The 22,948-nt window shown below is 43.3% G+C and overlaps 1 protein-coding gene across 1 annotated transcript in view; it reads right to left on the bottom strand.

The window, feature by feature from the left end:
* Positions 1 to 354: 354 nt before the first annotated feature.
* Positions 355 to 22,948, bottom strand: part of LOC311508591 (chemokine-like protein TAFA-5) — a gene marked incomplete at its 5' end in the record, with an annotated part of 96,074 nt that continues 73,480 nt past the window's right edge. Inside the window, 2 exons of the mRNA XM_084573422.1 lie at positions 355 to 640; positions 10,254 to 10,381. Coding sequence (XP_084429548.1) covers positions 632 to 640; positions 10,254 to 10,381 — 137 coding nt within the window. The 3' untranslated portion in view covers positions 355 to 631. The remainder of the gene's footprint in view (positions 641 to 10,253; positions 10,382 to 22,948) is intronic.

The raw sequence follows: 22,948 nt of genomic DNA, 5'->3' as shown, positions 1-22,948 counted from the left end.
CAATGCCAATAAAGCAGGCTGAAAATAAACCCATGGGTTTTTACTGTTGTTTTTTTTTTTCTCTTTCTTTGCTGCACCCCATGGATTTTCTGTGGTTCGAACGCACGCCGGGGAAACGGAGAGCTTATGGAAAGATGACTGAGCTAAATAAAGATATCAAGCAAGCAGACGGTTGTTTAAGTTGTATTTGGATTTACGCGTGCATGTGAGCCAATGCTTCCTGCGCACGTTCACCCCTAAAGCTGGGGGTTGATGTGTTTGTGTTTTACTGAACCCATACTCATCAGATTAAAAGACATTATGGTTGTGACTAATACACAAGACTGGACTGGACTGCGCAAAACTAGCTTCATTATAAGAAGTGTAGACACACATCAAATGATTTCTTGAAGGAAGTATATCCGGATTCAGGGGCTTTCTGTTGTACCTTGCTGCCTCCATGAGGCCCTTGGTGCTCTTTAGCTGCTTGTGTTGCTTCCTGCCTTTGCGGGGACCGGGTTATGGGTGGAGCTGTTGTGATGGTGGTGGTGGTGTTGGTATCTGTGTTGTTGGTAGATGGATTTTGGCTGTCTGTCAAGGGGTCATCAATGCTCTCCATAGTGCAAGAGTGTCGAGGGGGACCCTTGTCGCGTCATAGAGCCTGGGGGGAGAGAGGGAGAGGGGAAGGGGGTATGGTTATTAAGCCCGAAGCCCATGCAGAGTTTTATTTTCATTTGTCCCTTTTTTACCCGATTTGGACATAGTCACACCACCGCCACCATCGCCACCAACGTTACCAAATTTATCTTCTTAAGATGCATTTGATAACCTTGCTGCCTCCATGAGGCCCTTGGTGCTCTTTAACTGCTTGTGTCGCTTCCTGTTTGGATTAGTCAAAAATGCATTTGTCAAAAGGAAAGTGTTACTGTGGAAACGTGTGGAAACGAAGCAGGGTCTGACTCTGCGTAATAGTAGCCCACATGGAATCAAAATAGTAGGAGGCCATGAGTTATTCATCGCTGACTCCTCAAAGGAAAACAGCATAAATCACAGATTCTGTCATAATTCTTAAAATTCTTTGGCTATTATTTGTTAATCATAATAATCCTCACTTATGTGTCATGTTCTATAAGGGTCTTTATTAAATTTGGTGCAGACATTCGTGGTCGCCGGAGGATGGATATTGCTGACTTGGTGAACCTCTGACCTTTCCCTGTGGCACCACCAGCAGGTAAAATGTTTCACTATTCAAGGAAAATGTGTCAGCAGTTGATTTGGCACAACATTTTGTAGCAGCATTCATGGTCCCCAGAGGATTGATTGATACTGCTGACTTTGACGAACCCCTTACTTTTCTCTGTAGCACCAACAGCAGGTAAAATGTTTCATTTTTCTGTGGAAATATCACACAGGGCGGGTTAGTACTCAATTTTGCAAATACATTCATGATCCCCGGAGGATGTAGCCCGCTGACTCCGGGTAAACCCTTGAGTTGTTTTTTTTTTGTGGCACCATGAGCAAGTCAAACTTTCACTTTTCTTAGCACTGGGTGGTTTGACACAAATTCCTGAAAAGACGATTCATCATCCCCAGAGGACGGATACTGCTGACTTTGGTGAACCCTTGACACTTCCCTATAGCACACCAGCAACGGAAATGTTTCACTTTTCAAGGGAAATAGAACATACTGGGCAGGTTGGAACAAAATTTGGTGAATATAGTCATGATCCCCAGAGAATGTAGCCGACTGAATTTGGGTGAACCCCTGGCTTTTTTTTATGAGACACCATCTGCAAGTCAAACATTTCACTTTTCCTATGAATGAAGGCAACATTCTGAAAAGACAATTCATGGTCTCCAGAGGAGGATGCCTGCTGATTGTGGTTATCTATCATAGCTATCATCAGGGAAGATTTTTGATTTGTATGAACTAATAGGTTGTTTAGACTTCTGCGTCAGTTTGATGCTGTAGCTATGGCGACAGTGCAGAGCATATGCAGAACCTGCGCAGACCCTAGCACTGTGGCTGACGTGCACCTCCCCAGAAATGAAACTATGGGCCAGCGTAGGCTATGTGCGTATGGCTACTATGTCCCGCAGTACTCTAAAAGAGTCTTAAGTTGCAAAACCGATGCATTTCCACCAGCCACTGCTTCACTTTTTCGTTTAGCACTTATTAGCTAGTTATCATGTTAATATGCGAAAGATAGCAACCAAGTTAACACAGTTCCTGGTCGTGGTGTGCTAGTAGTCCGTCATTGAGTCAAACAGACATTTTACAGAAACATGTTTTTCAAAAAAACAGGAACATTATACTGTACTGGCGGCTGTCAGTGTGTATGTGTTCTGTCCTTGCATGTGTGTATTTGTTGTTGCCTGCGTGTTGGATTAAAACGGCACCTCTTGTAACTTGGAGCTGCTGGCAGCGCAAACACAAGCCAGCTATCAGGCGCCGCTTTATGAAATCAATTACCTTTGCCGGCCACATGGAAATGGCTGAAGCTCTGGAACTGAGCGGTGTTGACACTCAGGCCTAAATACAGACAGGGGACTCTTTCGCTGGCTAGCAGAGGCTTTGGGTTTAAGCAATACTGCTCTCTTAGCGGATCAATCCCACAAGGCTGCTGATAAGAACTCAAAAAGACTGACTTTCCCATTCCTCATGTCAGTTCCCCTTGCCTCTCTCTCTGCTAACAGTCCCAGCTTCTTTCCCAGCTTCCCAAAATGGAGGGCTTAGTATTTTCCAAGCTTAGGCAATGTGCTGACTTGGCTCCCTCCAGAAGGAAGCTGGCAGGCAGAGGTAATGGTTAGCAGCAACAGGATTTCTTTCTCCTTTCCCCTTTCTCTCAGCCTGTCTGGGGTGGCCAAGCAGCTGTCTTCTTAGTGGTGATTCTGTTCAACCCACTGTTGGATATGCCTAGAGGGCCCAGAGGGATCAATTACCAAGGCCGGTACCGACCCAGAACCACAAGGGGGGTGGCGGTGGTGGTGGGGGTGCGTTGTGGGATCCCATCAGGCCCAGCCTGAGCTGGATCCACAGAGAATCGGAGAGGAAGAAACTGAAAAGGAAGTGATGGAGTGGGGATGAGGGACTGGTGGGGGGAGGCCCTCAGCACTTGCTTACAAACCCCAATCAAAGAGGCTTTTTCATACTCGGCCGAACACATGCTGTCACTGGCAGAAGTGTAACTGCGTAAATACTCTGGAAGATTAGAGGGAGACGGAGACAGACTGGCCCGGGGATTGTCTAGTGTAAACTGCCCCTTTTGTAGGAAGAGATATTTACGTGAGGATGAAAACCGCCCTCGTCTCCTCGAATGCGCGCGAGATTACATGGAATCCTGCACGCAGAGCACCTACGAAGTCTAGAAAACATGCGTAAGCATGCACTTGAGCTCATATTTTCAAATATTATCACATTTTGTGCTCACTTTCAGAGGTTGCACCATGGACTCTTCTTCTGTGCTCCTTCCTGCTCCGTATTCTCCGTTCTCCACAGTGAAAAAGTCTTGATTACAGTAATCACAGTCTTTCTCTCAGTAGGTGCCACTTCTGCTCATAGCACTCCGCTCGCAGCCTAAATACCCCAATCAGAATCGACCTAATGGAACATATGATTAAGACCTAGGTCGACATCTGAGACTTTTTTTTTTGCAATTCCCCTTGTTTCAGAACTGTCTTCCCCTGTTTCCTGATGATGCTGCTTTGTACTGTTGCGTGTCAAATGCACTCTACTCTGTGCTACACTTAAAGATAACACACGCTGTCTTTAGTGAAACTAATGGCTCCTATATAAACTGCAGGTCTCTTTTTTTGTCTCTGTCAGATTTGACATTATATATTATAAATTTGAAAGGAATGTCATTTTCTATGAACTTAACAGGGACTTAAAGGACTTAACAAGAGCCACTGCTTGATTTTTTGCGATGCTTTTACATCTGACTGGCTCAAATCCCTCTCTGTCTCTCTCTGTCTTTCAGTCACTCCTCTCTATTTTCCGTCTCTGTTTTGAATTGTACGTCTTATCAGGCTGTCACAAAAGCCGCCAGATAACCCGAGGTGATTTCGCTTTTCTCCTCTAACGGCGCGCCCGCTCTGCCTCTTCCTCGCCGAGCTCCCCGCGTCGGCGCACGCAGAGAGAGATAGCTCCTCTCGCCGTTTCATCTGCCAGTCTAAAATGGTGGAGGGCACGACGAGGAGCATCCTCCTCTCTGGAGGGAGACAGCAGCAAGCCTTTCACCGAGAGAAGGGGGTATGGGAGATGACTGCCGAGACTACATATCGCTTTGTCAAAAGCGAGCGCCTTGCAAAAGGCAGCAAATGCACTATTTGACTGTGGCAATGGTTATAAAATGTATATTCAAATCATTTAGCATCACGGAGGGCGGAAAGTACTGTGGGAGTGGAAATTTAACCCCTTGCTGCTGTACAAAAGTGTTTCTTTATTTGGTGATTTTTAAGAATATTCTTTCCAGAGGCCAGGGAAAAAAATACCGCGAGGATGCTGTGCCTAAGCAGCAATTTCTTTGAGATGATTGATGGTCACTGTGATGGTCGGTAGTTTGCTAAACCCATCTAAGTTACTGTTGATATACCTTTACAGTGCAGTGCAACACATTTACAGTGTTAAAAGCAAGAAACTTAAATAAAGGAAATAAGGATACTTTATATATTCAAAGCTGTATTTTATCTTCCCCTGCAAATACTTTGTCGTGGGTGGTGATGGCTGCGTACAGTACATTCTCTACAGATCGAAGCTGAGGTTGCAAGATGTATTAAAAGTCTGCATCATTGCAAGCTAGCAATCCATGGGAAACACTTGGAAATAAAGGTGCAGCACTGCTTAGACTGTGCATGTAGCACTGGTCTTAGACTGTGGAAACCCGGTGGATGTAGTTAGCAATAGTCTTGTCGTACTGTGCCAGCGTAGCCAAAAACAGCTTATAGTTTTCCAGCCCAAAAACTGTTCGAAAACCACCATCCATCGATATTTTGTTTAGTTCTTTGACCAGCCAGATTGCTAACGCTAGTGTAGAAAAACAACAACAGTCGAAGGGCAGGAATCCATTAGCAACAAGCAAATAACAACAAACAATAAATGCTCTTTGGTTTAATTTCAAATCAGCAATAAAAATTTGTTAGGAAAAAAATAAACAAAATGCTGAAATGATTTGTCCGTTTGTTTCTGCTGTAAAGTTGGGAGTTCTAACACGGATGTCTATTGGGATTGACTCACTTTTGGAGCCAGCCTCTAGTGGCCACTTGAGGAACTGCACATTTTTGGCACATCCACATGCACGTCATTTTTGTTTTTAGCCCAGTAGGTTGCCGATGGTTACAGTTAATAAACACACTGTTTTATTCCAGTCTTTACACATTTTCTTTTTTGTTTTTTTAGGCTAAAAACAGCACTGCCTTCTTAATACTTGCCTTAGCACGTACCTTTCCTACTACAGGAGACACACATCAACAGGTGAAGCGATCCAGAGCTCGACAAGCCTAGTTATTATTGCTAAGCATTGACTGGACAATTGCTGTTGATGGTTGGGGCCTAGTGAACAGTCATTTGACAGAACACTCAAATCTATTATCCTTTGATAAGAGCGTGGTGACGAACATGTTGCTCAGAGTCCCTACGGATTTCATTGTTTCATTGATACAGTCAAGCAAATCCCTCTGGGCCTCATTTGCAGACGGGCGAGCCTGATGCGGTTAATTCGAGGGATTTCATCTTCAGTTCGGTCAGTCCTTCAGAGGAGAAACTTGTCAGAGTGTCAGCGAGACGCCTGATGCAGAAATAAATGATGCGCTCCAGCTTCACAAGTCTACCTCCGCTTGACAGGTGTCCTTTTCAGCCGGGGTTGTCGTGCGCCGCGGCTAAAAGTAACCTCACTCGAAACGTCACTGTCAAGAATGAGCAATGTACATATCAATCCTCAAATGCTACTTCAGGAGCTGGCCTTGGAGAAATCCATACTTTTCTTATTGACAGGATCAGCCGGGTACTCTCCAGCGACTAAGATAAATGCGCGGAGAGATGGAGAAAGGGAGGAGAGATGAAGCGAGAGGCGAGGGAGAAAATGCGGTTTAAAAAAAAAAAAAAAAGTAGCAAGGAGAAAACGAGAGAAAACAAGTGCGCGAGGAAGTTATTTTTACACAGACGCACATCAAACGGTGGCCGCCGGGATGAGTGACATTCTGTAGGTTGGGGGAGGACGCGCGGGACACATCTTAATCTGTCTCGCAGCTCGGAGCCCGAGCGAAGGTAGAAAAGAGGTCAGCGGTGTCATCCCGAACAACAATCTCGCTCTGTTTGACAGAGAAAACAACAAACATTTGACCAATACGCACAAACTGCCCACTGACATTTGTCCAAAATAGCCCTTTATGGGGCTGAGTCAGAGTCAGATTGACTCGGCTTAGTCGGGCGCCCAGAGGGGTACGTATGTTTGTCCGCGTTGATGTTTTCCGCACAGACACCTGACAGACAGGTCGGACATGCTCGCTGGACTGTGTACGGCCGTCCTCAGGCAGCGTTGGGGGTGGCTGCGGGTTTTGGGTTTAACCTTGAAAAGCCTCGGGGGAAAGGGTCATTTGTTCAGGGTTCACCGGAGGCAGGCCGGGGAGTAAATTGTTTGTTTTATTTTTTTGCGGGTGATTCTCCCTTGGGTCCGAAGATAACAAGAGGGTTACGTAATTTTCGCTCGGGAGAATTGGTCTTAACCTTTGATGCATTTGGGCCACTTTAGGCTAAATCCTCCCGTGTTACCTCAGCAGCCAAATCCGTTAATATTTCAGAATTTCAAACAATGACCCAGGTCTGCTTGTTGCCGGCTGTTAGACTCCCTGACAGTGAAAGCGGCTTAAACACACACACACACACACACACACACACACACGGCCTGGTACAGATGAGTGCGCATAGCTGTCCAGCCATTTGACTAGCCGTCACCAAGTTTAGAGTAGCCAATGAAGCACGCAAGAAATACCTGTCACATCCTGCATATTGTCAGCGTGAGCCGATGAGAGTTACATTGACTGACATCCTAAGCAGGATGTGAGACGCGCATGTAGGCCGGAGCTTACAGGGCCACTCTCTCTGCGGGAAAGCGGGGACATGCACAGGCAAATATGCAAACGCGTAAAAAACGCACACAATCAGTAAGTTAACATGTACGCAGGAACGCATTGGATCTATTAGCCAGAATGCATACTCAACACTTGGTTTTATATTTGTCACATATAATAAATGGATCCAGGTACAGTGTGTGTTACCTGTGTGTGTGTGTTTTTTGGGGGGGGGCAATCTGCCTGCCTAGATAACAAATGACATTGTATGTGGTGCATGTAACGGCTGTCACCACGGTCTCCGCGACCAGGTTCATATTCCGGTTTGTGTCAGGTCACTGAGAGCCGCTCGTGACTCACGACGACGGGGCAGAAAGCCGACTGACGGAAAGCCGTATCAGCCACACTCGGCGAACGGCGCATGTTTCTGCCTTTTTCATTTTATGCATTTGTGTGTGTGTTTGTCTTTCAGCAGGAGGGCATAAACAAGTTAGTCAGCTGATGACTAAATCATGACAGATGCATTAATGATGCCCCACTGGTCCTCAGTGTTCACCCATTGACATTCACAGATAGGGCAGCTGTGTTGCGTAACATGTTCCTCGGCTTGTTTTTAATTGCTACGGTATAGACTCCGCCGCGCGCAGGCGGGGGAGACAAGAGCGGTCGGGTCTCTTGTAAAGCGGGTGGGAGGATGGTGTGTGTTCGGCTAGAGAGGAGAGAGGAAGGTCGGGTGAAGTGGGGAGGAGGAGGAGGCTTGGCTATAGGGTGTGGAGGCCTTGGGAGGCCGAATGAATGGGCGGCGTCTTATCCGATCCGAGCGGTGGCTCCCCATCTGCTGCCATCATTAACATTAAGAGCGTCCCTAATTCAAGCTAATTGCCGGCTACGAGGAAGTAAACAAAGCACGTACAGTTTGTGCAGATGAGCTGAAGATGAGGAGGGCGGGAGGGACGAACATTTTCAGGGGAATGTGAAGAGAATACTAACTGGGTTTTCCTTGCCGTTATTAATGTAGTACATGCGGTCGACGGTGTACAAGCCGGCCCGAAGTACAGGACGGCAACAGCTGGAGACGGTGGTGCTCGGTGGTGCGTTGAAGAGCGCAAGTGGGCAAAAGTGAAAAGGAGTGTCTTCTTTGTTCTTTTTGGCTGCAGCACTGGAGTCGTATAATAGTCATCTACGTTTTTGTTCGTTCTCCTATAGTAATGTTTACTTTAAGCTCTAGCAGAGGGAAAAAAGGTGTACGCAACACTGCTTGACAAGGCTAGGTAAACTGACAAGAGATTCTGTTGCGATAGTTCTAAGTTTTAAAGAAAGTTTGTGGCCCAATTTGAATTCCTCCAAATGCAAGGCCTGACCTTGACTTTACTTAGGTCTAAAGTTCAAACAGAAATCTTCAAAATTGGCCTTTTAAAACTGCAGACAACCAACATTAGAATCTACCAGACAAACACGAATGCATTTAGCAGTTAAGAGCATTCATTTGCCCTTGGGATTGGTGGAAACCAGAATCCGTCATGTGTGAGTAACTACTCGTGGCTCATGAATTTGCGTGTGAATGTCGCCGCAGACACCCAATTTGAATTCCTCCGAGTGCAAGGCCTGACCTTAACATGTAGGTCCTTGGGCTCAAATGGAAATCTTCAAAACTGGGACTTTACAACGGCAGACAAGGAACATTAGCACCTACTAGACTATTGGTAGAGACCAAATTGGAGGTAAAATAAAACATTTGATGAGTGTGAGTGATTCATGGGTCATGAATTTGAGTGGGAAGACACCCAATTTGGGATCATCTAAATGTCTTATATATGTAATTTAACCAGTAGGTCTTAGGCTGAAATGGCACTTAGCAGGTTAGAGCATTTATTTTTCGTAGGGATTGGTGGAGACCAAAACAGAAAAGCTAAAACAAAAACGGTGTTATACATTTGACATGAGTTAGTAGTGCAAAGGTCAAGAATCTGCGTGGGAATGTTGCCACAGAAACCCAATTTCTAATCATCTAAATGTCTGAACTGTAAGTTTAAATGAAAATCTTTGAGAGTGGCACAAACATTACAACCTAACATACGTATATACATAGTAGCTTTGGGATTTTAGCAGCTGTGGAGCCACAATCTTTTCAGGAATCGGTGGAGATAAAAAAAAAAAAAGTTTTTCTCGGTGTGTTCAGTTTTATTGAAGTTCCAGACTTCACTTAGAGAGTTTCTACATTACCTGGTAAATTCCCAGGCTCGAGCCAACTTCATTCACACTTAGAATAAATGTCACTTAACGGCTGAGACATAATAACAACAATGTTGCAGCTGTAATTTAATCTGTCACTTCAGCTATGTGAAGGCTGCTTCCCATAGATCACCACTTTTGCTTTGCTTTTGCTTTCATACCTCTTATGTTACATTTGCCATGTGGGCAAAAACCCAAATCCCACCTTCCACCATGGCACCAAATGGACTGAGCTTAAGATGCTACTTCAATGAGGACTGTCTGGAACCTTTTGAAAGTTGCTAATTACAACCGTGGCTACTAATCCATACCTGTGATTGATCCCTGTAATTAGAGTCATGGGACGAGCAAAGCACATGGTTCCCAAATAACTGGGTGCATCCCTCAGCTGTGTATTAACTCCGCTCTTGTGTACATCACCGAACTGATCTCGCACAGAGGGAAACACGTATTTTCATGATGAAATAATCAGTAAAATGGGAGTATTTTGCACTCGGAGTGAGTGCAGCCGAAAATGCCTTTCATAGTGTAGATTTGCCTCTGGATCAGAGCTTGTATCGGGAGCCAGCGTTAAAAAAAAACAAAAAAACATTTTATCCAAGCTTGTTAGAAGGCCCCCTTTTAGCAGTAACGTTTGGCAAGCAAAACTTTACAGTCACCACAGCACAATATTATAAAATGACTCAAAATGTGTCATTAGATTTAGATTTTTTTAATAAAGTTGCCTGTCACAGTTATTGCAAAATCGCCTGATCGGAATTATTATATACTGTGATTATATTGCGAAATCAACAGAATGAATGTAAAAGAAATGTCATTTTTCCGTTAATGTTTCCCACAAAGACGTTTTAGTGACGTCCTCTTGCCTTGCATCCCCTTCTTCTGCTCACAGGCCCTTTATAGGCCTGTGCATCACCTGCTGGTTCGTGGGTGTTGTGCGTCACCTGTTGGGTTAAAAGGGAGCCCGAACTCACCGTAGTGGTTTTGACACGGCCTCCGGGTTGTGTACAAGTCCAGCCAGATTTATTGACTAACAGGTCGCAGCCCTCGTCCTCCAAACACGGCACCATCTCGCACCACTGCTTTTTCCGAACGATGCCCGCTGCAGAGGTGACACACACACGGAGGAGAGAGAAAGAACGATTAGGAAAGGCGAGTTAAAAAAAAAAAAAAACACAAATAAAAAAAAAAATAGAAGAAATAAATAGATGAAGAGAAATGATAGAGAGAAGTGGATGCAGAGATGTAACGATTAAAATAGAGAGAGTGGGTTGGGGGATGACAGATGGAGGGAGACAGATATGGGCGAAGATGTAACACGATTGAAAAATGATGGAAAAGGGGAGATGTTGGTGTTGGTGGGGGGGGGTACAAATACATATAAATGGAGTGAGGGAAGATGGAGAGATGCAGAGGGGTGGGTTGAAAGAGGGATGAGATATGCAGGTAGATGAAGAGCAATGAAGTAAAGAGACAATGGAGAGGTTCAAGAGCAGGGGGTGACAGTGAGAGATGAGGGGAAGGTGAGCGAAACCAGACAGATGGAGAGAAATGGAGGGAGCTGTAATCAGTCAGGTAAATAAAATCAAACACCACAAATGGTATTTAGAAGGTTTTACAGCTTTCTGCAGCGTTCCAAGCAAAAAAAAACTTTATGAGGCCCGCACATAAGCTTCTGCCAAAGAAAAACTCTGGCATGTCAAATACAGTTTGAACAGTCTGAGACGTTCAATGGGTTCTGCGCGACTTTTTTTGGTAACTACACGGTGCAATTTGTACATTTTCGAAGCGCCGTTTGTCTCAACCTGTCTTGTTTTATTGAAGCTAGAGACTTCACTTAGTGAGTTTCCACATTTCCCGGAAAAGCCCCAGGCTCCAGCCTATTTCGTTCACGTGTGCCGTAGACTCCCCTTACACACTGAGGCATAATGACAACGCTGATAAATATAGTGACAAGTATAGTGACGCTACACTTTCTTTTCTAATTCAAAGAAAGCGACGCGGAAGCTGCAGTGTAATCTGTCACTTCGGCTAATGTTTGTAGGCTGCTTCTGGCGGATCACCTGCTTTTACATTCGTGTGCGTTTAATGTTTTCGTGTCCCGGAAAGTTGGACGCAAAAAGTGGGACACAAAACGTCCCAAAGTTATTGTTCACGTCGAATCCGTTGTTGGCGCCGGGAGGATGCAAACCATAATCAGAATCCTCCGCCATATCTGGACTACCTCTTCTCACATAACGGCAAGGAGTTTACGCACTGAGCTTTATCCTGTCCCACAGCACCACTAGATCTTTGCCTCACCGCGGAACTTTGTGCACAACATGAAAACCTGACATCCTCGAGATCAGACTTTCTCAACTGGTCTGGCTTCGGGACCCTCCACAGGCTCTTTAATGACAAGCCACGACACAAATTTACACCAAAAACTCTTGGTAACTACACATTCTTGACACTACCATGAGGATTATAAAGAAAGACACCACATGGCAGCCACCTCGGCACCGCCAACAACGAAATGAATACAATGTGACAGACATAGGCAAACCAAAAAGCCTGCCCATCACCTCTTAAAGGTTTCACCTTAGTTCTTGATTCTATCCAACATGTCATGTTCATGAATCCAATTCTTCAAATCAGGAGGACATGTCCTTTTCCAGAATCTGAGGATCGCTCGAGCTGCAGTGACAGCCCCTATATTTATTAAGGCTACGGTCATATTTTGTAAAATTCGGCTGATCTCCCGGAAGCCCAAGCCTCTGTGATTTAGGTAGTGTCATACCGGGCCTCATCTTCAGATGTTCTACAACTTTATACCAAAAGACTGCATGTAAAAATGTTTGTGTTTCTATCCGACATTTCCAACATAAATCATCCTTCAGATAGACCCATCCTGTGAAGCTTAGAAGGAGTGAAATAAAATCTATGAATTACTTTATGTGTGTCCCTTACAAACACATCAGTGTTCTGATTTCTTCATTTCCAAATGATATTTCCACGGCGAGTCCTCGTACTGGCTGAATCAACCCAAACTTGATCAAGAGAAAACAATTAAAAAAAGTTGTCATGGCCGTTCTTGGCTTCCGTACAAATCGGAGCAAAAGATGTTAAAACAGAAAGCTAAACGTGAGGGATATATGGTTGAAAACACCAACTTCTGCACCTGGAATCGGTATTAACAGCAATGCAAATCATTTCTGCTATCACTACATGCTGTGTGAACCACATACTGCGCCAGTGCCCACCTTTACATAATTATAATAATAGTGGTAAATAATATTGCACAAGAAAATGACAGGTGGTGTACATGAGCTCTTTTGATGGGGTTACGGGTGTAAGTCATTCATCTTACAGTCCCCCGCCAAGGTATCAGCACTCAATCAGTTAGACAGACAAATCAGACATGATATATGCAGTTAACCGTTTCTGTGAGAGGCGCAGAGGCCTAATGAATCACCAGTATGCATTGTCAAAAGACATCCTGTGGAGATTTTGTTTTGTGTATATACAGTATATCTCCACAGAATACCTCTGTAATATATTGTTATATATATATGCTCCCAAGGATTTATCAAAAGAAATGATGCTGCAGAAAAAAAGACAGAGCCAAAAAATGTGCATTTCAAGATCATTTTATATGAGTGGTAATGAGATGCATCTGGAATAATAAGAAGCCCCACAAAATGATAAGTTGTCTAATCACAGCCCTGTGTCTGTGCAATGAAGGCTGTGGCCGTATTTAAAAAGTATCCAAGCATAAACCCAAGCAAAAACTTGTCTAAATTAACCTGTAAATCAGGAGGACGGAATAGACGAAGAGAAGAACTAAGATAAAAGAAGACGGGATGAAGACAAAGTAGGGGACAAGCATGTCTTGATAACACTCTTGACCATTACAGGATGTGGGCAAGATAACGGAAGAAGGGTACATGGATTTATGCTCATATTCGTATGCATTTATGGATGGAAAATAGCATTCTTTAATGGATAACACTGAAACCTAGAATGAATTATAGCGCGTACATACATCATATTCTTTCACAGCATACTGGCTCTCTTATAAAACATGTGGGAATTGTGCTCACTTCCATATCTATAAATTTTGCTCTAAGGGCACCTTCAGTTGCTGTCATAACCTTGCGTGTAGATCATCAGCGAGCACGGGACTCGATGCTAATATCTGTTCACCATAAACAATATCTATATGGCAATCAGTTTATGAAATATGTGCGCCTCGTCGCGAACTATAATGCAAGTGCCATGAGTACTGTGTCAGCACAGTAAAAAGAGCTTGAAATTGACACCAATGCAGAGCATTATTATTGTTGAGTGCATTCTGCTGACATGCTTCTTGAGGTTGAATTACTTGGCACTCCTGTAGTTTGCCTCAAGGCTAGCTGCACACAAACAATATAAACCATGTTTAACTTGAATATTTTCACTTCAGGGACAAAGTTACACAAGGGGAAGAAAAAGGCAATTTGAAACTATTAAGAGTTGTCAGCATTCGTACATAACCACATTCCCCTGCCATTTTCTGGCAGATACATTTCAAAACTTATTGCAGCTGTTTACCCATTAGACAGTTCATTGGCTATCCATTTCTAGACTTCCAGAAATGCTCTCTGATCAGTTAGCCCTATTCTCGTCCTCCGCACAGCCCCCTTGAGTTTGCATCCCTGAGTGGATTTAGATGTACTTTAAAAGAAGTGCCTGTCATATTGTTAAAGCGTCTGAAACCTCATCGCTCCGCACATTTCTCAAATGGCCAAAGAACAAATGCAGGAAACGCTCCTACGATCTCAAAAGCAGTGCTACTTCAAGCAGGTGCGCAAAGGTGACAACAGGATTTGAAATACTGTTTTAAACACTCTCAAATTTGAACAAAAAAAAAAAATAAATGCTGGTCGAAAGCTATTGTTCTTTTATTCCCATTTGAGCAATTACTGAATCTCTGCTCGTCTATCTGTCTTTCAGTGGAACAAACACTCTCTCCCCCTCAAAAAAAAACAACAAAAACTCTAAAAACATTTGCCATTGGGCACAATTAGACAAACACGTCATACAAACTAGTTAGTTTGAAGAATAGCCTGGCCTCAAAGTCTTCTCTGACTAGCTTTTGTCTGCGGGTGTTCCTCAGGGATGTGTTTTACATCCTCTGTTGTTCTATATATATAAACACTAATGACATGCATGGTAATAGAAGTGTTTTCTCCATTACGTAGTATCCTAATGATGTTATAAGGGTTGACAGAGGGGGGCAAGCACAGCTTCCCAGTGTTAGGACACTGACAGCCCTGGCATCTAAAGTCATGTGTAAAAAAAAAATACTACATCCAAAGAATTTTTTAAAAGTTGCTCAAGACAAGTTGCTGAAAGGGTTGCTGGCTGGAATAAAACCACTGCAATGGGGACTGTAGTCAGTGCTCATGGGGCGATCAGCTTTTTGAGAGATTTATTCAAGAAATAGATGTAATTTTCTTCAGTGGAAAAGGTAAGTACACCTTCAGCATACCTTTGTTGGAATTTGGTATTACTGTCCTACAGTCTTTGACATTTGCTCGTTGAAATTTATGACAATTCTTCCAAACAGCCCACTTCAAATGCCCCAACAACATTTCAATTAGATTCAAATATAGGCTTTGGACGGAGTATTCCATACTTAAACCCGACAACCCATGTCTTGGTGAATGTGTGTTTAGGATCATTATCCTTTCCAAAGCTCCACTTCTGGTTCAGCTTCAACTTTCAGACAGATGGCCTGAAATTATCTTTAAGCACTCTTTGATATGATGCAGAATCCATATTTAAATCAATGACTGCTCAGTCCCTGAGGCAGCAAAGCAATAGCAAGCCGTAACACGTACACCACCTTGCTTCACAGTTGGCATGAGGCATCCCCAACCTTATTTTTTAATTATTATTTTTATGAAAGCCTTAGAGAGCTCTTTGGATCTTGGCATGATGACACCACACACTTCAATAGTAAATAGTAGACCCTAGATAGACAGATTAGACCTGTCACTCTCTAAAGAGGTTCTAATCACTGGCACCTAATCTAAAACCCCTGATTCAAATTTTATGGATTTCAATATGTGATAAATGTATAAAGTGTCATTGTTTGGAGCATATCCCTTTTATCTACAGTCAAATTTCAAAGAGAGTCAAATATTTACTTGTCCAGATACATAAAAATATAACAATTTTAAGGGGGTGCACTGTTCACACAACTGCGTCTTAGACCAAAGAGAATTTAATGAGAGAACTGATGCCACTTAATCCGTTAAATCTGAAAGTACATCCAGCAGACGGCGAGCTTACCTTAGCAGACGGACCAGAAACAAACCCTAGCTCTGTCGACTCCCAGCCAAAAAAAAGTCACACAACAACCAAATAAACTGAAGCAAATTGTAGTTTTTACACAGATTAAAGAAACAGATGACCTCATTAGGTTTTGTGAAAAAGAGCCAGATTAGCTGCCTGCTCCTGTTTTTAGACTTTGTGGTAGCCATGCCCCAATTGCGCACTTTAAGGCCAAAGTTCTTGCTATGCGCTGACCGCACTGAATCTCACATTCTTCCTTTTTTTAAAAAAAAAGAAAAAAAAAAAGACTGTTTTATCACAAATGCACTTTTTATTTGTACTGAATATTTAGTGGATTGGTGTATAGAGAATGCAGTGGCACGGATAAATCTCCATTTTATGCAAATCCAAAGGACAGGAAATCGTTTTGCATCCACAACAAGTGAGGACCGCCTCGATAGTACTAAGCGCAGTGTAAGGGAGGAGATGTAAAGCAGGCTTTTGTAAATTGCAAAGGGAAGCAGGAGAGCAGAAGAGAAAATTAGAGGACATATTGAAAACACTATTCACTGAGGTGAAAGGAAAAAACTTGTCAGACGTAATAGCCCGAGGTCTGGCAGTCTTTTTTTTTTTTCCCTTCCCTTCTTTCGTTATTTAATAAATTACTGTGAATTTATCTAATGAATGTTGTCAGCAAGGTCATTTATACAATTCACTAACAGGTTTTGTTTCGCTTCTGAATTACCATCCAGTGGGGTGACCCTCAGCTGATGAAGATGTATAGCGATGTCTGGTAAATATCAGTGATGAGGGAATGAGGGCTGTTATGTGTGTGCATGAGCCGGCTTCTCTGCATGTGCGTGCCTTACAAATGTCATTTTTGACAGCAAGAATTAGGGTATAAAACGGCTCCATCAGTGATGACAGTTGAGACAGAATTCATCACCGTTGTGTCAGATGGATGTTTTGATATTTAATAAATTTGCTCCCCGGCACCGTAGAGTTATGACAACTGGCATTACAGCTTACTGATGCTCTAATTAAAATATTCATATTACAGTTGGTTAAATGGATCTGCAACGTGACTGGTATCACCTATTATACTCCGCCATCGAACATGTTAACATTGCAGCTTTATAGGAAAACCATGTGTGGCCAAAAATATCAAATAACACAGGTTCCAATTCATGTAATCTGCGATTAAAGGGCATATTAAATCACTCAAGGGTGCGCACCTTGAGAGATGTGATTATAGAACATAATACTACTTGAGTTCAAAAGAAATGCCAGAAACCCACATTCGGGGTATCAAAACCCACAAGGCTTTAAAGTTAGCTCATGAAAGAGGGTGTCATCTGTAGTTAGCTTGTATTCTCCGCTGTGGCAAAGGATTCCAACTGTGACCCAGATTCACAGCAAAATAAAAGTGTCAGAATCCCAGGGAACTTGTTCAGCTACTTCTGCAGGAAAATTTATTCTTTGTGTACATGTCTATGCTCAGTTCGTTCCGTACACTTATTTACCATTACTGCAGCTAAATTACATGTGTCAATATACTCTAAATGTAGCTTAGATATGGTACTTGAATCTAATTTTGCACAACATAGCCCAGAAAATTGACTCACAATAATGAAAACGGTTTGAAAAGCCCTTTAATACTATACCTATAGTATCTCTACCAATTCAAACTACCCAACTTTCAAAGCCTTTCAAATGAAGGATAGATTTATTTATATTTCTTTGGACTTTAAAGTGGAAAACGTGAATATTTTTTTCATTCAAAACAAATGTCTGTTAACTCACTATCCCTCAACAAATGAGGTAACTAAAGGAGCCTATGGCCTACTGAGTAAATTATATGAAAATACTCCAAGTTGTAGGATATGGGTGTCTGTGGAGACACTCCCTCTCAAAATCAGAAGCCAAGCACAGTTAGATGGATCAGGTAGAGCCATGACCCCGCACTTATTTTTCGGCTATAGGCAAAGATGAAGCTAAGATTCAGTGATGCCACACAGGTGGCACAGTTCACCTGAAATTACCACATATTGCCACAGAGGGCGCCAAAGACGACGCCAATTGGATCTTTAAGATTGCCACGTTTAAGCTAGCAGTCTGATAGAAAATGCTTCAACATATATGTTAGATCTCCAATTTTAAAGAACCGTAAAGACTGACAATGCTTTTACTTACAGTGATGATAAAGACTGATTTATCATGTAACCAGGTCAAAGAAAGTCGTAAAGACAAGTTAAGACGCAACCCTTATCCGTCCCATTCGGTCTCGCGTCACTAACTAAACTCATCTCCCAGCAAACGTCTCAGCTCACAGTTACACTATCTTTTCCCATTCGACCGTGTCACCACCGTGCGGCTGGTGTGACGGCAGCGCCTTATGTTGAAACTTATTAGATTTGAGGATGATATGAAATAAAAATAAAAAAAACAGCCCACACATGTAAGCCCAGCACAGGGCGGCGCGGGAAGAAATAAGCACACACACACACATGGGGTTTGAAGCTATGTATGTGTAAGGGGAGGCCGTGGTCTCATCAGCAGGAGATAAGGAGTAGAGAGGGAGAGAACATTATTAAAGCCTCCATGGGACACTTATCTTCCCACCAAATGGTAGATCACCCTCATGTCAACAGCCAGCATCTTGGCCTAATAAATTCTGTCTAATGCCATGCCAAGCCCGAGATGGCAGGAGAAAGATAGTCTTGTGTGTATATGTAGCGTACTGTATATGTGTGTGTGTCTGTGAGAGGAAGGCAGAAAGAATGAGAGGAGGTGGAGGAGGAGTACAGCGAGAAAGACAGTAAGAAAACACACGAGAAAGAACCTGGAGACGGATCAGATCAGCTATAATAAATGCAGCTCAGCACTCTCCAAGATGTGGGGCTAAGATAAGAAGATGTGCTAAGATAATTACAGGCTGTACAGATCAGATATGGTCTGAGCAGGTAGCACAATCAGCAGTGTGTCAAGGGGCTGCTGATGTTGGACCCCAGATATGGCACGTCTGCATTTTTTTCCTCTTTTTTTTATATATATAAATGTGATATTTTCAAAATACTCGGAGACATTTACGTGAATAAAACATGCACGGAATGTAAAGTTATTGCGCCCGCCGGCAAAATCTAAGCGGCGCACGAACACATGAATGAGTCTTCCACTCTTCCACACCCTTGAGTCGGCACATACATACTTATTCAGCTTATACAGATAATCTGAATGTCAAGGTTCTTATGCATTTAGGCACGCACCTGCAATCTCAGCTTGTCTCATCCCTCTTTTTTTTTTTTCAACACACTGTGAAGCTTCTAGAGCTGCGGCAAATGATTATTTTTCAATCAGTTCATCTATCCGTCATTTTTTCTGATTAGCTCGTATTAATCATTTGGTTTAACGTATTAACTTCTTTCAAATAATATTAAATCTGTGAATGGAGAAAGCATGCAATGTTAAGGTTCAGTCTGACTCTTTGCAGAATCTGGCAACACATCATTTGAATTTAATTACGGAGCGCGTTTCAACCCATATATTGGGAAAAAACTAACAAAACGCCACTGGATAGTCCTACAACCAACGGCCGCCCAAATAATCCGACTGCCCTGGCAAAGCCTTGCTAGAGCATAATCAGTTCCCGATGGGGAGAATAAGTTGTTGCCTGGAAATCAACAGATGAGGACACAAAATGACAACTCCCAGGCACTGACCGCAAACCGACTATCAGCCAAACCTTGCCGTAATGGTCCAAATACCGACTTTGTGCGCACCTTATCGGGTCTCTGTTTAAAGAATTCACACAGCTTTGATTGTCAGGTCTATTGTTGGGGCCTAATTGCTCATTTTCTGCATGCCCGGCAGCGTGAGCCGCCATAACCGGGGATGAGCGCAGATACCGCAAGTATCCGCATACTCACGCACGCGATAAACAATCATCGCCATCGATCGTGTCGGTGCATTGTTACAGCCCTTGAAGAGGCTTTTGAACATTACTCCCATTGTGTTTTTTTTTTTCTTTGTCCACCGTAAGAATGAGGCAAAGACAAAGCAATCTTACTCTGGGCCCTTCTGAGAAAGGACTACTGCATTCTCGCATTTCATAATAAAAGACAAGTGAACAAGATGTCGCCTAGGAATTACAGTTTCCAACGAGTACGCAGGGGTAGCACAGTAAAATGTACTGGCATAAGCACAATCTAGGTATGTAAAAAAAAATGCAGCCTCAGTATTAAAACTGAAAATATAGTATATTGTTATACAACCGCTTGAGTTGACTGGCCTTGATGCAGGATGCAATCGGTGCAGTCAGAAAGCTTTTTAACAGAACAGCCGATCAAAATACTAAAGTAACCACATCCTTTGCGAACATCTTGAGGTATTTTTTTTTTTAAAACACTGCTAGCAAGCTGCGTTCACGATCTGCTTTGCCTCTTGTTTTTTTTTTTTCCTTTCTCTTGGCATAATTTGACTTTTCCCGTAACGACTGTTTCGAAGTTCATCTAGAGTCCTTGGCGTGAGTGTAAATATAATTACCTTTGCTACTGCAGGCTAAACCCTCTGCACCTTTCATGGGCCGCAGTAAACGTTTATGATGTCAAACGCAAGATATCAGAGCTGCAGTTAAAAACTCTTAGCCCGCGACTTTTTTGAGAACTTTGGTTAAACGCTTTTGCTATTACCCTCACAACAGTGACCCTGATTGTAGAAGTAACACTGACCACACGCACAAAAATGTTACGGACCTCTAATGGACCTGTCAAGGCCTCTCGCCAGGTGCCATCTGGGACAGGCTCCAGCCCCCGACGACCTCTACCGGATAAGCGGTTATAGATAATGGGTGCGCTGTGGATTGGATTGTGTCCTTATCCGCTACCATGAGATGTTTGCAAAATGGACCTCACGCACATTTTCCTGTCTGCTCTTTGTCAATTCGCTGCCCACCTTTGCCTCTCCCGAAGCATCGGCATGCAGCTCAGTCCCCCGCCGTGCACAGCAACAGCAAACCAAACAGCCTTTTAAGCAAATTTCCTGTGTCTTCGTTTCACAAAGGAGCGCTGTGAATCCGTCGGAACGTTCTCCCCGTGCATCTCTCCACGCTGTAGGAGCACATTTCCCTATAGCCTCTTTTATTGTTCAAGATCTGGCAATTTAAGATCACTCCGCCCTGCACTTCATTTAAGTCGGCGGGAATTACACACGCGCATGCAGCTGCTGCGGCATACGCCGCGCAAACGCACCCACGCATGCGGTAATCTCTCCGCCGACACGTCAGGCAACAAAGTCAAACAAGACGCGGCCTGAAAAGGTCTAAGTGAGCCACTCGGAGATTTGCTTTCATCGCGCAAATCCCTCTCCCATGTCCCCTTTTACATTGGATCAAGTGTCGGAATAATTAACTGTACTATCTGACCTGCCGCGGTAGGCAGACGTTTCCTTGAACCTGAATGGGGCCTAGCAGGAATTAGGAGGAGGCTCAGCGGAATCTGAGCGAAAAACCCAATGCAAAGAAATAAATCCCTGTTCTTTGTAATTAGCCACCATCTCTCTATCCCCTCTCCTCCTCTCACAGCTGATCTCCTTTCGGCTCATCTCCCCTCCTCTGTTTTTCTCCCGACACCTCTTTCTCCTCCTCATGCTTGGCCCTTTCCAGTCGGCTGCCTTGCCTGATTTTCATAAGATTATTCCACCCGTTTGGCGGCCTTGATGAGTATCTACACACTAAAAGCTGTCAAGCCCCTTTTTAAAAAGCCTGAGTTATTATTTTTTTTTCCTCTCTCTTCTTTTGGGTGAAGTGAATTTGTGTCCCAAATAGCTCCTCTGCACTCGTGAAACTTCAAGAGGCAGAAATAATGAGATAGCATGCTGACTGACATTTCCAGACCTCAGCCCCGTGTCTGTGTGCATGCATGTATGCTTGTCTGGGAGTTTTTTTTTTTTTCTTCTTTTGTGAACGTGTGTGCATAAGATGGAGTCCCCTAATAAACTTTCGCCGCCAAGAACACAGCACCTGCAGCACTGATCCCAGAGAACACGTGGAACATGCCTCCTTTTCGCCATTACGCTACTTTTAAACTTTGATTTTTGCCAACACCAAACAGGCTTCTTCATTTTGAAAATACAAAGAAAAACTTGCGCTTTAATGTGATATTCACTGTGCAATTTTTTATTTTTTTTCCTCTCAGTCGATTGATGTTCTAATGGGAAAAGACAGTGTTGCCTTACAACTGGGCCGTTCTCCAATAGACCACAATGTGCCGAAATTCAGGCTGGATGTTCAGTTTTAAAATTAAAGTTATCTTTATTCCACAACAACAGATTATTGTTCGTTTTTTCTCATCTTTTTCCCTTTCATTTCATTTACCGCTTTCATCTTGGCTAAAAGCAGCCACGGCGTAAATAATAATAATAAAAAAAACTAAAAAAAAAAACTTTTACCTTAGAAATTTTGTTTAGTCGAAAAAACAAATAGATTGTTTGGGGAAAATGCGCGTTGTTTTCTTGCAAAGAGTGACACAAGTCTCATGTCCTTAAAGTTATGCCGACAGGCGGCCAATGATGTAGCTTAGCGTAAAGACTGGTTGAATGGGAAACTGTTACGGGGCGTACGCACAGGAAGTAACTAGAAGTGCTGAAGTACAGTTGTAGCGATTAAAGGCGAAGTGGGAGGGTACCAAGTTAAACTCAACTTTGTGACAATGCGATTGAGACATTTGATTCAGTTCCCCAAATGTTCACCACTTTGGCTCCTCCCATGCTAATAGCTAGCTGGGCTGGTCAGGTGAACCCAGATGGAACAGTGGAGTCGTTAATGGTATTTTCTTTTAACTTAATTTAACTTAATGGACTTTTATTTAATAACATGAAGGGCTAGCTCTCTTAATACAGTAGGAATATTTTTATGTTCTGCTTGTTTCACTTGGGGTGGGACAAGAGGGTTCCCTGGGAAACCAGCCTTCAACTGTCAGCTACAAAGCGATTACCTACAAGCAAGTCCTATGGGTTGAGGGGAGGGACCTCTGTGGATCATCCCACAGATACTAGATCAGTTTGGGATCTAATGAATTTGGAGGCCAGGTCAACACCTCGTGCTGTTCTTCATGTTTTCTTTTAGTTGTTCCTAAACCGTTTTTGTGTGTGTGTCTCTGTGTCAGGCTACATCCTGCTGGGGATGGCTGCTGCCATCAAGGAGTGTCACTGCTATGGGGTGGGGGTGCCTGGTCTGGTCTAGGTGGGTGGTACATGTCTAAGTAACATCCACAATAATGCCAAAAGTTTCCCGGCAGAACAGTGGATTGTCACAAGATGGTCAATGCTATTTACTTCTCCTGTCAGTGGTTTTAATGTTGTGGCTGATAGGCGT

This window comes from Chelon labrosus (genome assembly GCF_963514085.1).
Source record: "Chelon labrosus genome assembly, chromosome: 23".
Lineage (NCBI taxonomy): Eukaryota > Metazoa > Chordata > Actinopteri > Mugiliformes > Mugilidae > Chelon > Chelon labrosus.
This window is presented reverse-complemented; position numbering and strand designations above follow the sequence as displayed.